The 22,132-nt window shown below is 28.1% G+C and overlaps 1 protein-coding gene across 2 annotated transcripts; it reads left to right on the top strand.

Moving 5' to 3' along the window:
* The first annotated feature begins 1,187 nt into the window (after nucleotides 1–1,187).
* On the top strand, nucleotides 1,188–4,878 carry LOC106326150 (probable WRKY transcription factor 8). Of its 2 annotated transcripts, none has more exons than XM_013764171.1 (3): nucleotides 1,188–1,667; nucleotides 3,576–3,719; nucleotides 4,381–4,878. In XM_013764171.1, exons 1-3 carry the CDS (start codon nucleotides 1,213–1,215, stop codon nucleotides 4,733–4,735), a joined length of 954 nt encoding a protein of 317 aa, XP_013619625.1. In that variant the 5' UTR covers nucleotides 1,188–1,212; the 3' UTR covers nucleotides 4,736–4,878. The 2 variants fall into 2 exon arrangements, with proteins under 2 accessions (XP_013619625.1, XP_013619624.1); XM_013764170.1 differs by having other exon boundaries at nucleotides 3,567–3,719.
* Nucleotides 4,879–22,132: the final 17,254 nt, after the last annotated feature.

The raw sequence follows: 22,132 nt of genomic DNA, 5'->3' as shown, positions 1-22,132 counted from the left end.
AATGTTCAAGAAAGCATTGGGCTTGATGGTTTTCAAAAAGATTCAAAAACGAGCTTGTTTGGACCAAATGGAGAAACCGATAAAATATTGGCTAAGGGAAAAGATGGATTTCGACCAGGCCTCAAAGGGACATGTCTTGGCCCATATCAGGAGTATATTCTTCACCTTTCAAAGTCCTGGTCGTGGCTATATGAAGAGGTAGTCCAAGTTTCAGTCAAAGACTTTATTTAGTCAAGTCTTTGTTTCTATTTCCAATGTCTTGTTTTTAGCACATTTTTCTTTGGATCTCTACAACTTGTAATCCTATAAATAAGGCCTTAGAGCCACGAAATAAAACAGATTGTTTTTCTTTTTTTATGAGTTTCTCTCATTGTTCTTTGTTTAGAACACTTCTTAGTTTCTTGGTGAGGTTATCTCCAAGTTTCGATCCTTCTTTTGTTGGACCGGTGCGTCACATCCGGCTACGATCGAAGTCTGGTAGTATCTTTGGGCAATTCCGCAACCCTTAGTGTCACCCCTCGATCCATCAGTTCTCAATCCTCTCAGATCTGAGTTCATATCAACCTTACCGAAAGATTGATCCTTATTTTAGGCGTATCACTTACCTTGTTGTAAATGCTCAAACACAGATTCAGAATAAGAACTATCTTGCTTTCTTTTTCGATTTCTTATTTTATTACTATTCTCGTTTCGTGTTCTGATTGTTTGGCGTGTGGTATTAGCAGATATCCGGGACATCGGGGAAATTAGGATTTTCCTAGTTTTCTTATTTAAACAGAAATCGACAGTGCGAATTTCGGTTCCCGCAAAAATGCTTTCGGCCAACTCAACTTTATAATATAATAAATATATATATATATATATATATATTTCGATTTACTTATACTTAAAAAAGTCATTCAAATCCGAAACCTTTTAATCATTCACACCCTAGAACCATTTCATTCAACCTTTTGATTTTTATAAAGTTTTGTTTATAAAAGTCGGATTCTAAAATGCCATTTTTACTGTAAAGCATATTAAATAATATATATTTTCAAACGGCATAAATACGAGAAGACCCAAAAGTCTTAACACCGAAACGTAGACCGACTAAAAAATCATAAACGCAAAAAGTTCGTTTTCTTTTATTTCTTTCATCTTCTTCAAGCTCTTCTCTTGTATCTTCTTTTTTTCTTCGATTTTTTGGGTTTTGAATCTTTATTTTTCATCATGTCTAATGAAACCAAAGATCTTAACAACTATCACTATACTTCATCGTATAATCATTACAACAACATCAACAACCAAAATATTTTGAATCTCCCTTACGTTTCTGGTCCATCCACTTATAATGCAAACATGATCTCATCACAAATCGGCTACGATCTACAGTTGAGTCCTCAAGGAGTGTACGAATCGGGTTTCGAGCTCTCGCCATCTTCCACCGAGTTTTTTAATCCTTCGTTTGATCAACAAAATGATTTTCACAATGCTTTCAATTATAACACTAGTAACAAGAGGCAAGAAGTTGTCGGTAGCGGTGGTGCAATCATCGAGAGTGAAACTAGGGTTTCTGCATCTCCTTCGAGTGAGGCCGATCATCATCACGACGAAGATTCCGGCAAGAGCCTGAGGAAAAGAGAAGCTGACGATGGAGGAAAATATGATCAACGTGCTCAGAAAGTGTAAGTTTCATAAGTGTTTATGGTATACAGAAACTTTTATATATTTAAATAAGATAGAATTCACATGAATCGTGCTCGAACTTTTATTTTATTTTTATTAAAAGATTTGTTCTCTAATCAAATACCAAAACCTTAATTATTTGAATATGTAAAATGCATTTCTTGTTTTTTTTTTCTATTTTCAGGGCTAGTCTAAAATCAATTCCTAGAAAATGACTTATTTACTTATCAAAACAGATAAAGATTTTTTCAGTAGGAAACTATATAGAGGATTAAAATATCATAAAATGACCCCTTCTAGAATATCGTAGGGATTTTTTTATGGAACTAAATATGCTTGTGAAAATGTAATTTAACGTTAAATATGTTTAGCTAGAATGCTAATTATATATTTGAAAGAACGGAAAAAAAAGTATTTCAATCACAAAAGCCCAGTATATGTTTCTGTAATACATGGTTTAATATATATATATATATATGTGTGTGTGTATGTATATATGACATTCTGATTGTAAAATTGTTTATTCATTATTGCTGGAAAATCTGCCCCTTAAATAAAACAGAAAGACATTTGATCAAAAAAAAAAAAAAAAAAGACGAATCCCATTTTGATAGAATATCCACCTAAGCTTATTTTATTACATATGTCCTACAAATCATTTGGTGCTTAGCATTATTAACTATATAGTTCAAAGTCAATTGTATGGTACGGTATCATTAATTACAAAACGGTCCATTATCATAACTAAGCGTTCATTTAATTGATCAGTAAATATTTTGTTTTCAATTCTAAATTGGTATATGTTATAATATATATGTGTCTATCAATTTTTAAAACATAATAACTTTACTGTATATTTTTTTCATTGAATAAATTGTTTCAAACTTTCACATATATTTGTATCTTCTTCTCAGAACCGGCTCTAACCCATGGCAACATGGACAATTTCCATGGGTCCATAGGTCCAAAATTTTTTATGTTATTTTACTAATTAAAAAGGTCTATTTTTGTTTGTTAAATATTAATTAGTTGGTGAAATTATAATAAAAAGGTGTATGATTAACTAAATATAATTTAAATACAATAAGAACAAAAAATTAACTTACACCATTCTCAATTTTTCTATTAACAAAATCTAATTTATACATTTTTAATTTTTTTTTCTTTGGATACCACAACTTTTTTATTTAGTTCATGGAAATGGAATAAATAAAAGTTGAGAAAAAACTTATAAAAAGGACTTTATTTTATATTTCACCTTAGGTCATTAATTTTTTTAAGACGACACTGCTTCTTATATATATATATATATATTTGGATTATTATTTCATTATTAAAATCGTAACTATATATATAAAGATTAGTAAAATATTTTTTTATTGTCATATTCAAAGATATTGTAACATTTCACAAATTTAGAAAGTTTTTTAAAAATTAAATTTTTCGCTTCATAGATTTATATTATCGAGTAAATAATTAAACATTTAGTTTTTGTTTAATTTTTTAAATAAACTATATAGTTTTAAAAAAAAAATCATTGGTTTAAGGTAGTAAAGATTAATCATTGTTAGACAGTATGATTTTTCTTATTTAAAAAAAATATTTATAATTTTAAAAGTTAACATCGACAAATATTTAAATATTTAGCATATAGAGGTATAGTATTAGAATATTAAATTATATCTATTTAATTTATATTATTGATAAATCCAATGGATCATCTATTGTTTAAATCCATTTATTGATAGCCCAATAAAAATTTCTGATAGGTCCAAAATTTAAATGATAGGATTAGATGTTAAATGTAAAATGATTTTTTAGGAATATGTCTATTAAGTATATTTTTTTTTTTAAATCACATATAAATCAATGTTGTAACTTTTGTTTTAATATATAAGAGATTTCAGAGTTAAAACAAAGAAGAAAGAGGAGAAGAAGCAAAGAGAGCCACGAGTCTCGTTCGTGACCAAGACCGAAGTTGAACATCTCGAAGACGGCTATCGTTGGAGGAAGTACGGCCAAAAAGCAGTCAAAAACAGTCCTTATCCGAGGTAATTTAACCGGCTATTATACTTCATTATATCTTGAAGAAATAAACAAGTACAATAAATTAATGAAATGTTGAGCATACGTAGCTTTTAGTTTTGCCTTTGCCTTTCAAGGTCTTTAAATCATTAGTTTCTACTCGTTTTAAAAAAAATTACGATATTCTTAATAAAAACAAGGAAATTAGTTTTCATAATCTTTCTTTTTATTTAGAAATCTAAACCAACTTAACCATGACGTTTCTCCTATTTACATCCATACAAGGTCTAAGATTTCATTGTATGTTGTATTTTATGTTAATCCTTTTAGTGAATATATATATTGATTTCAACTTTAAAAGTAATTAATTGTGGATTTTATATTTCTTGGGATTTTTTCTGATTGTTCACATTCAAATTATCAAATTATATTTCTTAAATATCACTTCCATTGGCATCATCAAAATTTCAGTTTTTGATATTATATTAAAAATATATTGATAAAGATGCTTTGGTCAAATCATTTTAGGCAATTTTGCCTGCACTCATCGTTTCTTTAGTGATTGGATTTCATAAAGATGTTGACATTGATTAAAAAGTCAAACTTATTTTTATAAGTATTAATTTAATTTTCTAACCGACATTATAAATCAAATGCTAAAACTATATATGTCGATAACGAGAACAGGAGTTACTACAGATGCACGACGCAGAAGTGCAACGTGAAGAAGAGAGTTGAAAGATCGTACCAAGATCCAACTGTCGTAATCACAACATATGAAAGTCAACACAACCACCCGATCCCGACCAGTCGCCGTTCCGCATTGTTCTCCGGACCTACCACATCTAATTATAACTCTCCAGTTTCTGATTTAATCATCAATACTCCAAGAAGCTTCTCAAATGATGATCTCCTCCGAGTGCCATACGCTGCTGTGAATGTAAACGCTAATTATCAGCAACAACAAAACCAAGAGTTTCAGAATGACTATGAGCTTTTGAAGGATATGTTTCCTTCAGTTTTCTTCAAGCAAGAACCTTGAAGATATAGTTGTACTATTATATAGAAGCAATATGGAATGCATGATAAGTGATGGTGTTATGTAATTTTGCATGCATATATGTATACTTTAGACCATAGGATATAATTAATGTTTAATTGTTAGCCATGGATATGGAGTCTCTTTCGAGCTATTAAAATAAACTTGTTTGAATCCTCTATATATTAAAAGAGAAACATTACAACATTTGAGGTAGTTATGTGTCATCACCACAGTGAATCTTAGAATCCTTAGAAAAATAGGTTGGTCTATCTTAATATATAATAAGTTTTTCATTAAACGAATCATAAATTTATTATTAATATTTTTCATTCTTTCCTTAAATAAAAAATGGAATTGCCTAATGTGCTAAAATATATATATGAAAATTAATGTTTTTGAATAATAAAGATTTGATGAAATTTAGTGTATTCTCTTTCATATTTGTTTAAGTTTAAATTAAAAAATAAAAATAAACAACTACATTAACCATATAATAAAAATTTAGATTTTTCTGTATATGTTATATTTTGATTTTTTTAAAATAACTATAAATTATTAAAATTGTTAAAAGTCACACATTCATTTCTTTGTGATCCATGGTTTAAATTTTTTTATGATAAGATACAAATGATTACAAAATCATGTAAGTAAGAAGACTCATTTAAAAAATATTAAGTGTAAAAGATATATATATATATACATATATCGTTTAAATTAAAATATATACCATATAAAATATATAAATATTTTAGTATATACCATATAAAATATATAAATATTTTAGTTTTGAAATTTGCTTTGGACAAAAAAAAATCTGTAAAAGCTTTAAACGAGTATTGACAACTTAATATTTAAATTTGAAACTTAGCCTTGAATTTTTTCAAAATTTATAAATTACTAAAACTATTAATCACACAATTAAAATTTTGTTATCATTGATTTAAAGTTTTTGGTTATAAAAATATACAAATGATCAAAAAAACTATATGAGTAGAAATCATCAATTAATATATATCAGTATTAAAATACACTATATATATGTTAATGTCATTTAAATTTAATTATATACCATATAATAGAAAATAGAAAAAGTGATTGTTTGGATTCATGAAATTTATTTATGTGTTTACATCATGCGTAAAGCGGGAGTCTTAACCTAGTAATGTTATTATATGAAAAATCCTTGATATAGATCTCTCCTTTTCATTACTTGATTTATATACCAACCAACTAATGAGGAAAAAGACATGCCTCCATATCTAAATATAGTCAAACAAATTAATCTTTTTTGGTATTTGAAAGTAAATTAAGACTAGACAGATATATCAAACTCGAATATGTTTGACCATCTCACCTATAATAGAGAATATCTGAATCTATCTATACTATTAAAATAGAAGTCATGACTTCTTTCATGTATGATCTTTTTATTTGGACCATCCCTAGAAAATTTATTCAATTTTACATAACTTAATTATAATATCTTTTAATATCTTTATTTTTATTTGAAATACTAATAAATATCTTAAAGAAATGTGTGACAAAATCTTTCAAATATCTTTTAGAATCTTTTAAAATTTTGTTTTTCAAAATTAGTTAGTTAAAATTATAATTATCACAAAGTATAATTAGAAACTAAATTTTATTTTAGTTTTGATTGTAAATGTTTTTTAATATATATAAAATACTTTTAATAATATTTTAATTACAATAACAATTTTAAATTGATTTAGTTTTCAAAATTAAATTTAAGAAATATTTTAAAAGATGTTTTTAAAAAGAAATATTCATTTCTATTTCTAATTTTAAAAATAAAAACATCTTATCTATTTAGCACATAAATTATGACTTATTTCATATGTGATTTTCTTTTTAATCTAGACCACTTAAAAGTCATACCTTTAAATACTTTTACCATGTAATACAATTAGTTTACACCTCCCTTCATAGATAAAATATTTGATATTTATTCATATCGTATATATAAGACTTTAGTCTACTGTTATTAACGTTTGTGCATTCCGCTGAGTTAAAAACCAATTCAGTTTATTATTTAAACAACTATACTAAATTGGTTTAATTAATCACTATATAACAAGTTCTCTATTATGTAAATTCAACTTAATTTAATTTTCACATATATTTCAAATTTAGAAATAAAAAATGATTTAAATCAGTATTGTTACATAATAATGTTTTCAAATTATATTTTGTTACAAAAATACAAAATTTATATATCTTTATAGTAATAATATTATTTTCCACACAAATATTATTCTAAAATTAGATAATATATAGCACCAAATTATATTAATTTATTGATATATTTATTGCATAACTAAAATATTTTTATATTAAAGAAAATCCGCACGATCGTACGGGTCAAAATCTAGTTTTGAATTAAAATCCTTTTAATACTTTTAAGCTTCTAACATATACTGTACGCAATGGGTGATTAGTACGAGGAAGGGCTACACTTCTGGTATAACGAGATTGATACGGGCATATTCGTATCTATACTATTAAAATATGATATACTTCGGTTTTTTTCACTAATTGTCTCTATTTTTACCTTTCAGTCTAAACCGTGTTTTTCATTAAAGATAATTTGGACTTTCCTATATTTACCGGTTCTGGTGGTATAAGTACCAAGATTTTATCAAGATATATCTATATATATTCAAAAACAATTTAAATAGTAACAATCTTCAATGGTTATAGGGACTAATCAATGTCAATAAATATAGAACTAATAAAAAATATGATAAGGAAATAGGATTAGCACGTAATTTTCTGAACTACATTAATAGATTCCTAATAAGATATTATACATTTTGATGCCATTCGTCTAACTAATATAATTTTAATAATATTTTGTCCATTTATTAGTTTATTGCTGCAGATAATCATATTTAAAGCAATAATAGTATAGATACAAATATATTTATTATGTTATTAACTATTATGTGGATGTCCATTAGGCCTATAAATCCATGTTCAAAAGGATTCTTAATCCCTAATGTTGTATTCCTATATATTGTATCGTGACCTATGGAAGAATAAGATTAACCAATTTTCTCTTTCTCTTGTTCACAACATGTTTGATCCCCTAACTCTGAGCAAAACCTAAATACATAAAACCCTAGCCGTTGAGCAAAACCAAAATCCTAGTTACTTAAACAAAACAAACCCTTGTTATTGTAGCCGTCGACCCGATGACTTTCCTTCGTAACATATTCTCAATCCCCAAACCATCTGGAGAGATAAACTTCACAAAGAGCGTTGAGGAAATAAAAATAAAAACCGAAAACATCAGTACTCTTTTCGACGTCATATCGGCCGGCTTCAGCTTCTCGTTTTTCCTATCTATCGGTCGTCAATATGATCAAGATAAGTACTCTTATTATAATTATCTTCTCATGTTTATGTTTACGTGAGATTGATAATTCACACATGGGTTAGAATCGTTAGTTAAATTTGATAATGGAGATGTTGGTTTAGTTCAATTTGTTACATCAACTGGTTTGGTGCTTATTTGATAATATAAATAGACTGTAGCTAAGATTTACATGTTTGTTTTACTGTGAAGAATTTATCAGTAGATCATTAGTCACCTCATGTTAAACACTAGTTATTTTTATTTTATTTTTTGCCCAGAACAATGAGAACGTTAGATGTTAATCATCCGATTAGTTATAAATAGACTGTAGCTAAGATTCACATGTTTGTTATACTGATTTGATATTTATGTTGAATTGATTTAAACAATATTTACGTCATAGCCATGGCCTATGGTCTATGAGCAAAATTCTTTATTAGTCAAGATTAAAGGCGAGATATATGGAACATGCAACTTGAAGAGTAGCAGACAAAATTTATACAACGAGAAAATTTTCTCCAATGTCCGCTGCACGTTTCCTCACAGAGATAAGATAAATACGATCTATCTATTATGATATATACTGGCTGATACACGGTTAAATAGCAAGAGTAAAGAACCAGTAAATATTATTACTTTAGAAGTATTATAAATACTCATGTTTAGTTTATAAAATATTTAATATTTATACATAGTATATTTTATTATCATTTTATACATGGGTTATAAGTTTAAAGCTTGACCATAAAAAAAAAAATAATAGTCCATAAATTTTGGAAAACAATCCAAAGAAAGTATCATTATTTAAATCTCAACTATGTTGGATGTTAAGTTTTAAAAAAAAAATGATGCATATATATTGAAAAATATATTTTGAACACAAGTAATATTGTCCAGCAGATACATATTAAGAAAAAAGATTAAAAACGTTTATACTTGTATCATGTTACTCAGAAAAACAATAAGCTATTGATGTAAGGTCAATACCAAAGAGTTTTTTTTTAGAACTCATATTCTCATTTAAAGTTGAGAAAATAAAGATAAGTGATAAATAAATGATATGATTCAATCATCTAAAGATGAAAAAAAAATTATTGTGAGTATTATATAAGGTAATATAAAACTTTATAGAATGTTTAATAAGAGGATATATACGAGTGCTCCAGAAGAGTATATATAATATATTCTTATAAGTTCAAAAGTGAGAAGGATCTAAGAAAGAATATGTGACCCATATAGGGATGTTGTTGATTTAAAAATGAGATTCATTCGAGATTGATAAAATTTAAGTGATCATCTTGAGGGGAAGAGCTAAAGAATCTCACATTTTATGATAAGTAGTGAAACATCCAAAAGAATATGTTTGCACTAAAACTTAAACTGATGAATCCTTCTTAAAGTAAATATGTTGGATTTTGAGTTAGATTATGTTGAGACAATAAGCAAAAGAAATGCTATATACATTTCAAATCAGAAATATTTCTCAAGGCACTAACAGTATAGTCGAGAAAGGGTTTACATACTCTTATTGATTGTACTACACACTGATTAGAAAATGGAGATAAATGTAATAGTAAACCAGAAGTTTACTGAAAATGTAATGTTAGGCAAACTGGTTATTCCATTCCGGTTTAGTAATGATGCGAAAGATAATCATATGGACATTCGTTGAAGAACCAGAAGATTCTTACGAATGATATGTTATATGTTGCTTGCTTACAAGACAATGTAAGAAAATGACTTTCACCAGTCAAATAGATTTGGATTCTATTTATAAAAGGAGCTGTATGTGGGCTTGATCACCCACTGGTGGACTGATCATCCACCATATGCATCGACAAGAAGGTCTGATGTATCCTTGTCATAGATCCGCAACCTGATGTTTGCGAGACTAATAGGTAATACTAGTGAAATCACAAGCAATTGATGATTATTTTATGCATGTGTGGATACATGATGAACATCTTGTAGCTAATGTTCATATGCAGCAGCATTGATTCGCATATTGCAAAAGAGTAATTAAGAACTCTCCCTATTAAATTGGTTTTGGGTCGGAAACCAAAGATCCCCATCTAGAAAATTTGCACAAGTTGTAATTGCTCCACCATACAACTAAAAGATGGGACCTCAAAGGAGGTTATGAATATGTTGGATATGATCTCCATTAATGATAAAAACTAGAAGCTTTTATAAGATTTATGTAAAGACTCAAAGTTAGTCTATCCAACAATAGAGGGAGAAAATAAACAGCTGGAGAATGAATGAGTTAAAATGAATTATCATTGATCATCGGACTAAAGAGTGTAAATATAAGTCCAAAATGAATGTATGGAGATAATTCTATTACAAAGATTAGCATATGAGTTGCCAGACTCATTTATTGACCATAAGAAAGTAATTAATTCACAAGTACCATATGTAAATGCTCCAGTTAAAATGGATGTCCGAGAAGGATAATATCAAACTGCTAATGTGTCTAAAGAGCGCCTGAAGCGTGAAAGACCTATCGGTTCCAAATATAATAATCCTCGGAAAAGAAAAGGAGCATGAATGAGAATGGCCGAATCGAGGAATGAAATATTAAGGATCTCTAGAAGAGATAGAAAACATGACAAGAAAGAATACAGGTACCTGAGAATAAAGAAATCTCAAATAGCTATGTCATGTCTGGAACAATATGGAACTGATATCAAATCGACGTCGTGAATATTTATACATGTAATGTAGCAGTTGATGAGAATGAGGATCATGAACCATCTATTAAAAAGTGTACACAATATGATAAATGGCCGAAAAGAGAAAAAAAAACAATAGATGCAAAGATTAAATCTCTTGGAAAGACAGAGTATTTGAACAAGTAGTCCATACACCTAATGGTGTAAAACCAGTGGCACATAAATAGGTTATTATGTGAAAGAATGAATGAGATGATGAAAAGTTATGAGATGCAAAAGAGCAGTTGCACAAAACTTCTCAGAAAGGCCTGAAACTGCTATAAGAAACACATCATGTGGTGAAAGCATCAACTTTCAAGTTTCTTTAGTCTGGCAACAAAGAAAAAGAACTGAGAGCCACTGGAACAATGAAGTTTATGTGAAAGATTCAAAAGAATAAAAACTATAAAAACAGTAAACCCCATAAAGATTTGGACTGCTAGAAGCAGTAAGTGCTAGTTCTCGAGAACATTACCGCTTGAGTATATTGAGCATATAAAAGAAAGAAAAAGTATTGGTCATGAAGTACCATGATATTGAAAATTTACTGATCTCTTTCATGATTGAAAGATGTGATTTCGTATGACAAGAGGGATAGTCATACTTGTAACTTTCACAAGAAGCAAAATAATAACTCGTATGTATAAATATGCATAATGTGAAGGTTTAGAAGATTGTCTATAAAAGGAAACAAATAGACCAAGATATGATCTTTATAATGCTATGGATAAGAAATCCAATGGTCTAAGAGATTATCTGACAATCAAACGAGCTTATTCACTAAGGATATGCTTATAGCAATTCCTAAAAAGGTGATATATATGATGATAATAAATCTCCCAAAGATGATGCTTCCAGAAGGAGAATATAATGATGTGTGTAGTTGTACTCTTTTTCCTTATCATTGGTTTTGTCCCACTGGGTTTTCAATGTCAAGGTTTTAACGAGGCAACAAATAACACGCTAATGATAGACACCTAAAGAGGAATGTTATCAATCTTCCAATGTATTTTGAGACTAAAAGAAGCAGAAGATAATGATCAAAGATCAATCATACTTGAACAAGAATCAAAGGTATGGACACATTTCAATCGCTAGACAGAAATGAATGTCGAAATTTTTTGAATCAAAGGAGACCTTCTAGATGGAATTAAAATATAAAATTGGTGTCCGGAGAATGATATTTGAGTATATTTTCATCTCCAATTTGAATCAAGTCATTCTCCATGATAGAACTCGAGATATGGCTGTTTTCGTGGGACATGTACAAGCTGTCTCAGAATACCTAATATCATATGATATTCAAAATACCGCTCGATATTTCCATCTTAACAGAGCCAGATCGGTGCCTAAAGTTATACATAGATGTTAGCTTTGATTTTCAAGTGGTTTGAAGTAATTTTCCTACGGTCACCAAGATATTCAATTTTTAGTGAGGAGTGTCAAATCTACCAAGAGAAGTAAACCGGTCCAACCACAAGACGAAGAAGTTACTTCATCACATTGGATTGTGTCCTATCAGATATATCAAGTTATGTTCTCATCAGAGGGAGTAGATGCGCGCTGCACTTTTTTTCCCTTCACCACGGTTTTTTCCACTGAGTTTTCCTGGTAAGGTTTTTAGTGAGATAGCATCTTATGCGCTTTAGGAAATATTTTTTAATGTACATCTAAGGGTGAGTGTTATGAACTATTATGTGGATGTATATTAGGCCCATAAGCCCATGTTCTAGAGGATTATGAATCTCTAATGTTGTATCCCTATATATTGTATCGTGACCTATGGAAGAATAAGATTAACCAATTTCCTCTTTCTCTTATTCACAACATATTAATATTTTTAAAGGATTTTAAAAACGGCATTGAAAAATATTTGTAATAAGTACACATTATCTTCATATTGGGAAGTACTTAAAATATCAACTACATAATTTAATATTGTCACTTTTTAGAATATTTAAATTAAACATAATATTCCAATTTTATAGTAACTTGAAACCATATATGAGGTAGATTTGGATCAAGAGATTAATATCAATTATTAGCTTTATATTCTTAACAATTTCAAAAGATATGTTAGCACCAAAATTTTCTTTATATGTATGGAAAACAAAATCTAAATAACTATGAATGTTAATTCAAAATTATGTTAAATATCTATAGTGGATTATGTCAATCAAAAAATTTGTTATAATCTACTCCATAGATATCTTCTCTTATAATTTCATGCATTTAATATTAAAATATTTATAATGAGATCTTTTAACTCAAAATTTTGTGCAGTCTACTTACGAGATATTCTCATTTATCTTTACTAACAAGATATTCCACAAATAATATTACCTTATAAATATAAGATTTTGAGAATTTATTAAAGAATATTATATTTTATAGCTTATTGTCATTTATAAACGTACACCAATTTACTATATAAGAAATTCAAAGCACGGGAACAAAGTCACTGAATTTTTATGATGTAAGCTTTTTGATGCTTTTGATTTAGTAAATTTATTTTATTTTAGAATGTTGAAATTTATATATGTACATATATTATTGGTTTGCTTATTATTGTTTTGGTTTATTTGCAGATGAACTATCATAATGATTCCACATTTGAAGCCACATAGGATTTTTTCATATTCTTCAGTTGTTTCATGTGAAATAAATATTTATATTATCTTTAAATTTCAGGTAAATTTATTACCTTCACATTTAATATTATTTTCTAAGTTAGATCTAATCGTGATTAATTCAATATCACAGGTTTATTTCATTGGAATAGCTACAAAACAAATAGTCGATCAAATATTCAAAAACTATTTAACATCAAATTTTCAAACAATGGATTTATCGGTAAGTTTTATTGACTTCTATTTTCTTTTAATAGTATAGATGATATAAACACCAGATAAACCATAACCAGCTATTTTTCGTCTTTTCTTTTGTTTTTCTCATTTCTTTCAATTATGTTATTTAACATGTCACAAATAACAATAGATTTATATTTCTCATTTCTTTCAATCATTCACAAAGATCAGTGGTCATTAAAATATAATCAAACCCTGGAAAAGTGAAAGAAAAAATTACTAAACACACAAATGACATCAAATCCTTTTAGGGGAGTGTATTCAACTGAGAGTTTTAGGTGATTTGTATTAAAATGACAAATCCGCTGTTATTCATACATAAATTTAAAAACTCATTTAAAATCCACTATTATTGAACTTAACATTTCGTAGAGTACTCTAAAATCCACTGTTATTGAAAATATTTTAAGTTGTGGAGTTTAAAAGTTTTCAGGTGATTTTAGGGTGTTTGATTGGAGTTTCTTAGTTAAAAAAATTAAAACCCAAATCCCATGGTTTTAGGTTATATTCTACAATGTTTTAAGAAAAACCACCAAAATCTCTGCAACTTATTGAAATCATCTAAAACTCCATTAAAAATCAAATCACATCAAATGTTATATTGAAATCATCTAAAACTCTATTAGAGTTTTCTGGTTTTACTCAATCTTGGCTTTTGATTTGTTAGATGGCAGCAGGAAGAGGAGTCAACTTTTAGCTTTATATTCTTAACAATTTCAAAAGATATGTTAGCACCAAAATTATGTTTATATGTATAGAGAAATAAAAAAAAAAAATCTTAATAACTATGAATGTTAATTCAAAACTATGTTAAATACCTATAGTGGAATATGTCAATCAAAAAAGTTATTGTAATCTACTCCATAAATAATGAGATATCTTCTCTTATAATTTCATGCATTTAATATTAAAACATTTATTATGAGATCTGTCAATTCAAATATTTGTCCAATCCACTCGCAAGATATTTTCTTTTAGCTTTACTAACAAGATATTACAAAAAAAGAAAATTACCTTATAAATATAAGATTTTGAGAATTTATTAAAGAATATTCTACTTTATATTCTATTTTGAGTTTTACTAACAAGATTTTATCTTTTAACAAAATCACTGAATTTAGTGACTATCTAATAATTTGATTTAAACATTTTCTAAGTATTTTACAAGTTTAAGGAAGTGTTTTTTTGTTTAGTTTTTTGATTATAGGGTCTGGAAGACTGACAGAAGACTTCCCAAGAAGTCTTCTGACATATCTCACCTAAATTTTAGTAGAGTTTATGGTTTCCCGCCTAAATCAAAGTCTTCCAAAAGTTTTCTAGAAGTCTTCTAATAGAAGTCTTCTCATGTATTAGATATTACAAGTAATTAATAAATTTAAAAAAAAAATATTTTGAAACAGAAAAAATCAAAATTATGTATTAATAAAGATTTTTAAATGATGAAAATTTAGTTTTACTAAAATTAAATTATTTTTAACATAGATGAATGGATGTAGATTGAGTCATGATAGCCTTCGGTTTAGGGTTTGGTAACATATGTTATAGTATTGTTGGTATTTTTAGAGTTAGATTTTGAAATATTATCTTTTTAATTTTTTTTTAGTTTGACATATATGTATTTAGTGACAATCTAATTACTTGATTTAAACACTTTCTAAGTTTCTTTTAAGTTTAAGGAAGTGTTTTTGCTTAGTTATTTGATTATAGGGCCTGGAAAACTCCGAGAAGATTTTGGTTTAGGGTTTAGTAACATATGTTATAGTATTGTTTGTATTTAGGGTTTGATTTTAGAATCTTAACTTTTATAAAAATAAAATTTTACCTACATGTATTTAGTTTTGTGTATATTAAACGCTTTATAAGTTGATTTTAAGTTTAATGAATTGTTTTTTTGCTATTTAGTTAGTTATTTGATTAGGTTATGGTTTAAAAAACTTATAGAATTTAGGTTTCCCACCTAAAGCGAAGTCTTCCAGAAATCTTTCAGAATTTTTCTCATGTATTTGATTTTAGGGTCTAGAAAACTTCTCAAGAAGTATTCTGCATCGAAAATATTTAACCTAATTAGAATTTTTGTCTCCATATATAAATTTTTTTTACACATTCTCTTTCTTCCTCTCAAATGGTTGTAACAAAAAATGTAATGTTTCTCACTCTAAAACTCTTCATCCTCTATCTAATCTCTTTGAACATCAAAACACCAAACTTTAAATCTATTTCTCATTTTTTTCTTATGTCTTCTCACTAATTTATCTTCACTCCTTCAAAAGTAGATCTATAAATTTTGGATATGTATTATTGTGTGTTTTATATATTAGATTCTAAAATGCTATATATTCAACTTAATGTGAATGTTTCGTTTATTATTTAAGCATAAAATTATACTTTTGAAGTTTTTCTATGTTTTGAAGTTATTTGAATGTTTTTGAATTTGCAGGTTTTTCAGATCCGAGACAGACTTTGAAAGACTTCTTAGAAGACTCTCAGAAGACTTCTCAGAATACTTTAAGCAAGTCTTATAATACATTTTGTGCTAGAAGACTTCGTGGGAAGTCTTCAGGAAGTCTTCTGTCCAAAGTGGTACAATTTTTGGATATGTATTTTGTGTGTGTTTATATATTAGATGCTAAAAAGTTATAGATCCAACCTAATTTGATTGTTTTGTTTATTATTTAAGCATAAAAAATATTTTTGAAGTTTTCTCTGTTTTGAAGCCATTTGAATGTTTTTGAATATGCAGATTTTTTAGATCTGAGTCAGACTTTGAAAAACTTCTCAGAAGACTCTTGGAAGACTCTCAGAAGACTTCTGGGGAAATCTTCTAATGCATTTTATGCTATAAGACTTCCTACGAAGTCTTCAGGAAGTCTTCTGAAGTCTTATGCCCAAAGTGATACAAATTTTGGATATGTATTTTTTGTATTTTATATATTAGATCTTAAAAAGTTATAGATTTAACCTAATGTGATTGTTTAGTTTATTATTTAAGCATAAATAATTTATTTTTGAAGTTTTTTCTGTTTTGAAGCCATTTGAATGCTTTTGAATATGCAGATTTTTCAGATCAGAGTCAGACTTTGGAAAACTTCTCAGAAGACTCTTGGAAGACTCTCAGAAGACTCTTGGAAGATTCTCGGAAGACTTCTTGCGAAGTCTTCTAATGTATTTTATGTTAGAAAGCTTCCCGCGAAGTCTTGGAGAAGTCTTCCGAAGTCTTTTGTCCAAGGTGGTACAAAGGAATGATGTCAAGTGGAGTCCAAGCTTATCTATGTTGAGGAATGATATCTAGCTCCATGTGTAATAGTTTTGTGTATAGCCTGTTTTATGATTTGTATGTGTACTATTTTAGTTGTAAATTCTTTTGTAATCTTGAAGAGATGTTAATCAAAAGAATTTGATATATATGTTCATGTTTTTTCCCAAAGTACTTGACATTATTGAAGTTATTGATACAACATACCAAGAATTTTTTTAAACCATTCTACCCATTCATAACAAGACACAATAATACAAAAACTTAGTCAGATTTACTAAAACTAAGAGAGAAGACTTCACAAGAAAACTTAGTCAAATTCACAAAAGGTCAAACTTGAATTTTAAGTGAAAGTTGAAATTTTAAATCTCATGTAAGTTAAAAATTATACATTATGATCTAAAAAGACACATTAAACCACATGATTTGATATTCTTGAAGTTACTTAACACTTTTGAAAGTTAAAAACATACCTTGAAGTTACTTAACACTTTTGAAAATCTAACATAGAAGTCTTCTCGGATTAGCTAGAAACATTAGTAAACATAAATATTTGAAATCTCATAATTATCACCAAATAAGTTATGAATTACATCGAGGAGCCTCAATATTGACTAATACACATGAATTAATAAGAAAATATTTAAAAGTCATTTTAATTGTAGAGAAAATGAAAGTTTATTAAACATTGACGTAGAAAACTTATTAAGAAATCTACTCTACAGAAGACATCTTGAGAAATCTTCCTTTGTAAATATTGTCTTAATTTTGAATTTGAAAAATTCTCGATAATGCCAGAGAAGACTTCTCGAGAAGTGTTCTCGGATAAAAAGGTTAGTTTTGCAATTGACTGAAGTTTGTCAGAAACTTGACTTTTTATAGAAGACTTCTCGGAAGTCTTCTCAATGTCGCAAGAAGTCTACCTGGAATACTTTTGCAATTGACTATATTTGATTTTTCTAGAGAAGACTTCTTTAGAAAGAAGTCTTCCGTCAGAAGACATCTATAGAAGTCTTCTTCTCTTGTAACCAAAGGTTTGACCAAAACCCGGAAAAGAAGTCTCTCATTAATATTAAATGTTTCACTATTATTTTTCAATTGCAAAAGTAAACCACACAAACTTCTTGCGACAGTGGGAAGACTTCGGGAAAACTTTCAGAAGATTTCTATAGAAGTTTTTTCCGAAAAGACTTCCCGAGAAGTCTTCTATAAAAAGTCAAATTTCTGACAAACTTCGGTCAATTGCAAAACCAACATATTTATATGAGAAGACTTCTCAAGAAGTTTTCTCTGGGATTTTCGTTTTTTTTTTCTTAATAAAGGAATGTTAGAAGACTTCTAGGGAAGTCTTCTTGATGGAGAACACATCTAGCAAAATCTTCTGAAAGTCTTCCCGAAGACTTCAGAATTCTTCTTCAGAAAGTCTTCCCGAAGACTTCAGAAAGTCTTCCCGAAGACTTCTGAAAGTTTTCGCGAACAGATCTGAGAAAAAAAATGATTTCATACCTTAAGCCTGTGAGATTACTTGTTTTGTTTCTCCAAGTATCCATAACTTCACTACAAAATCTACCAAGTCGTTAATGACCACGAATCATGAGCTTCAATGTCTCTATGAACCTTACAAAGCTTGAAACCAAAATATTAGTTTTTTTGGATGAATTTGAAGAGAGAGTGAAATATATGTGGATTTTGTGCATAAGTAATGAGATATGAAGAGTAAAATTCAAAACTTTGGTGCATTAAGAGCTTCAAATTGGTTATTCATGGTGGTTAGTGTATTGATGGCAATGTCAATATTGTAAATATTTGGCGAAGATGAGGATGATAAAGTAAAAGAATCATTTGCAAAAAATTAAAAAAAAATATAATGGCATTTTCATGAATAACTCAAACTTCTAGGGTGAACAGAGAAAAATAAAGTTTCAAAAAAGCATGAGTTACTTTTGTGTTTGACTTAAAATTTTAGGTCATGTTTGAAAAAACCCTTTAGTTTATGTGCAGATGAATTATCATAATGATTGCTCATTTGAAGCCACATATGATTTGATAATTCTTCATTTTCTTTAGTTGTTTCATGTGAACTAAATAGTTATCTCATCTATAAATTTCAGGTATATTTATTACCTTCAATTTTCATATTTATTTTCTAAGTTATATCTAATCGTGATTGATTTAATAACACAAGTTTATTTCATTGGAATAGCTGCAAAACAAATAGTCGATCAAATATTACAAAACTATTTAACATCAACTCTTCAAATACTGGATTTATCTGTAAGTTTTATTGACCTCTGTTTTTTTCGTTTAATAGTATAGATGATGTAAACACCAAATAAACCAGAACCAGTGTTGCTATTTTTCGTCTTTTCTTTTAATTTGTATTTCTAATTTCTTTCAGTTATGTTATTTAACATGTCACAAATAACATTAGATTTATATTTCTCATTTCTTTCAATCATTCACAAAGATTAGTGGTCACAAAAATATAATCAAAGCCGGAAAAAGTGAAAGAAAAAAAATACTAAACACACAAATAACATCGAATCCTCTAGGATTTTTCTGGTTTCACTCAATCTTGGCTTTGATTTGTTAGATGGCAGCAGGAAGGAGTCACTCATCTGAACTTTCAAAAGAAGAAGTCAACTTTGGATCAATCTTTCTTCCATTCCCATAATGTAAAAAATTTAAATATTTTCATTATTGTTTATTACTCTTAACCATGTTAATATATGTAATTTTTTCAACAAAATAGTTTTGATTTTGTGTCACCTCATTCTATCCTTAATATGTATCATTTTCTTAGAAAATTTGTATGATTTGATTACATCATTATATTCGAAACTTTCTAAACTATATAGTAAATATTCCTAAAAATCTTTTGAATTTGTTTTGTTAATCAATACAATAATATTTAAATATGAAAACCATATTTTAAAGTGTATATTGTAAAGTCCGTATATTATAAAAACAGTAACATAGAAATATTTGATATTTATTCTTCATTGTCTTTATTTTTATCAAATAGTATAATATGCAATGAGAAATATCATTGTTATTATATTTGTAAATATAATGGTTTAAAACAAATTAAAAATGTTAATATAATACTTTTGTTGGAAAAATAAAATAAACTTAAAAAAATAAAGCTCTTCAAAATTAATTTTATAAATACAAATATAAAAAATTTTAAACCATGTCTCAACATCTATAAATATTTTTAGTACATAAAAAATCAACACAAATACAAAAGTATTAGGTTATCAAATTTTAAATACATAATCCTATAGTTAATAAATCTTTGTCTCTTTTAAATAAAATTTTAAAAGGTGACAAATCTCGCGATTTGAAAGAAAGTTCAAAAATATATATAAAACATGAACGTACAAATATATGACACATTTATATGACACTTATAAAAGAAAAAAATATCCGCGTTTTTAAAGGGCGTGTCAAAATCTAGTGTTTCATTAATTTTTTATTTTTTGAAAAACTAAAATAAAGATGTACTATGATGTAAAAACGGTTTTTTGGATTCACTAAATTGAACATTCATTCAAAAAGAAAAAAAAGAAAAATAAATAAATATATATATATTCTCAACTTGCATTTGGTTTTGAACGCTTTCTTCTCATATATTCTCAACTTGCAGAAGTTGACTCCTTTCATAGTGAATTATCTGTTTCTCATCATCATTTCATCTACTCTTCTTGTGATCAACAATGAATCACAAGGCAAAGAAGTCTCTAAAGGGAAATATGCAATAGACTTCCTATGTACCGCAGCGGCTTCTGCTGGCAATGGACTGTTTCTATCTCTCATGCAGCTCATACTCCGCAAAGTTCTAAAGAAGAATACATTATGCGTTTTCATATACATGGTTTTTCTATCAGTCTCTGGTTGCAACATGTGAGGTTGTGGTTGTTTTTTTATTTTTGCAAGCAGGGAGTGGAAAACTTTAAACAGTGAAAATGAAAAGCTACAAAAACTTGTTGCTACTAATTTTGAAAAAAATTTGATCGTAGATGAAAAGCTACAAAAATTTGTTGCTACTAATTTTAAAAAAAAATTTAACGAAACATTGGCCTTATGACCCCAAAAATTTTGAAAAAAATTACATGGAAAAAAAAGCCTCAAAAATTTATTTTTAGACCCCCAAATTTACCAAAAAAAATTTTTAGCTGAAATTTTTTAAAAACCGCTTGCAGCCCCCTAAATCTCAGGGCCGGCCCTGACTATGTGAGGTTTCATATGTCTTGACTCTGGTTTTCACAGCTATTATTTGGCATGTCTACTTAACTGCTATTGTGGGATTGATCCCATGGTCATCTTCTTTATTCTCCAATTATATAACAACCGTGGGACAACCTATTGTTCCGATACTATAGCAGTGGTTGTGAATGACACAAAGAAGAGGTACATGATTCAGAATAGTGGTTAGTGATCTTTTAAGTTATTCCTAAAATAAGAGAAAGCATAAAGGCATGCACATGTCATTTATATGAACCTTTTGTTATAAATTAAGCATTGAAATGATCATCCACTTCTTTACCAAACTCAAGCACTATGATCATCCACTCCTTTACCAACTCAAGCACTATGATCATCTACTCATCAAACACTATGATCACCCACTCATTTACCAAATTAAGCACTATCTTTGTTATTTTATGTATTGTTGTTCACTATAAATACCATCACTCATCTCACTCTTTTGTACACCATAAACAAGAACAAGAGTTTATAATCAAAGAACCATTACATCTTCTTCTTCTTCCTTATAATAAACTCTCTCCCTTATACTAGTGTTATTTGCTTCCTACGGGTATTAAATTCTACTCTTATTTAAATTTCACGATACTATAAATTATAAGTTATTTCATAACACGTTATCAGCACGATCACTCTGCGATTCGGTAAAATTTATTTGTATCATTTATACCCTGTTATAATGGTCGGTATACCGCCTCTACTATTATTTATATCATGTTATAATGGCCGGAATACCGCCTATATTATTTACTAGTAATTTAATTTATTTATTGGTCGGCTGAGCCGCCTTATATTCTGTTTATTATTAATTGGTCGGCCGAGCCGCCGTATAATTTATTTATTATTCTGCATTGATCAGCTGAGCCGTCGCATGATTTGTTGTCATAACATAAATATTTCATTGCCATAATTTTT

This window comes from Brassica oleracea, chromosome C2 (genome assembly GCF_000695525.1).
Source record: "Brassica oleracea var. oleracea cultivar TO1000 chromosome C2, BOL, whole genome shotgun sequence".
NCBI lineage: Eukaryota > Viridiplantae > Streptophyta > Magnoliopsida > Brassicales > Brassicaceae > Brassica > Brassica oleracea.
The sequence above is the reverse complement of the archived record's forward strand: the minus strand, read 5'-3'. Positions and strand labels throughout refer to the sequence as shown.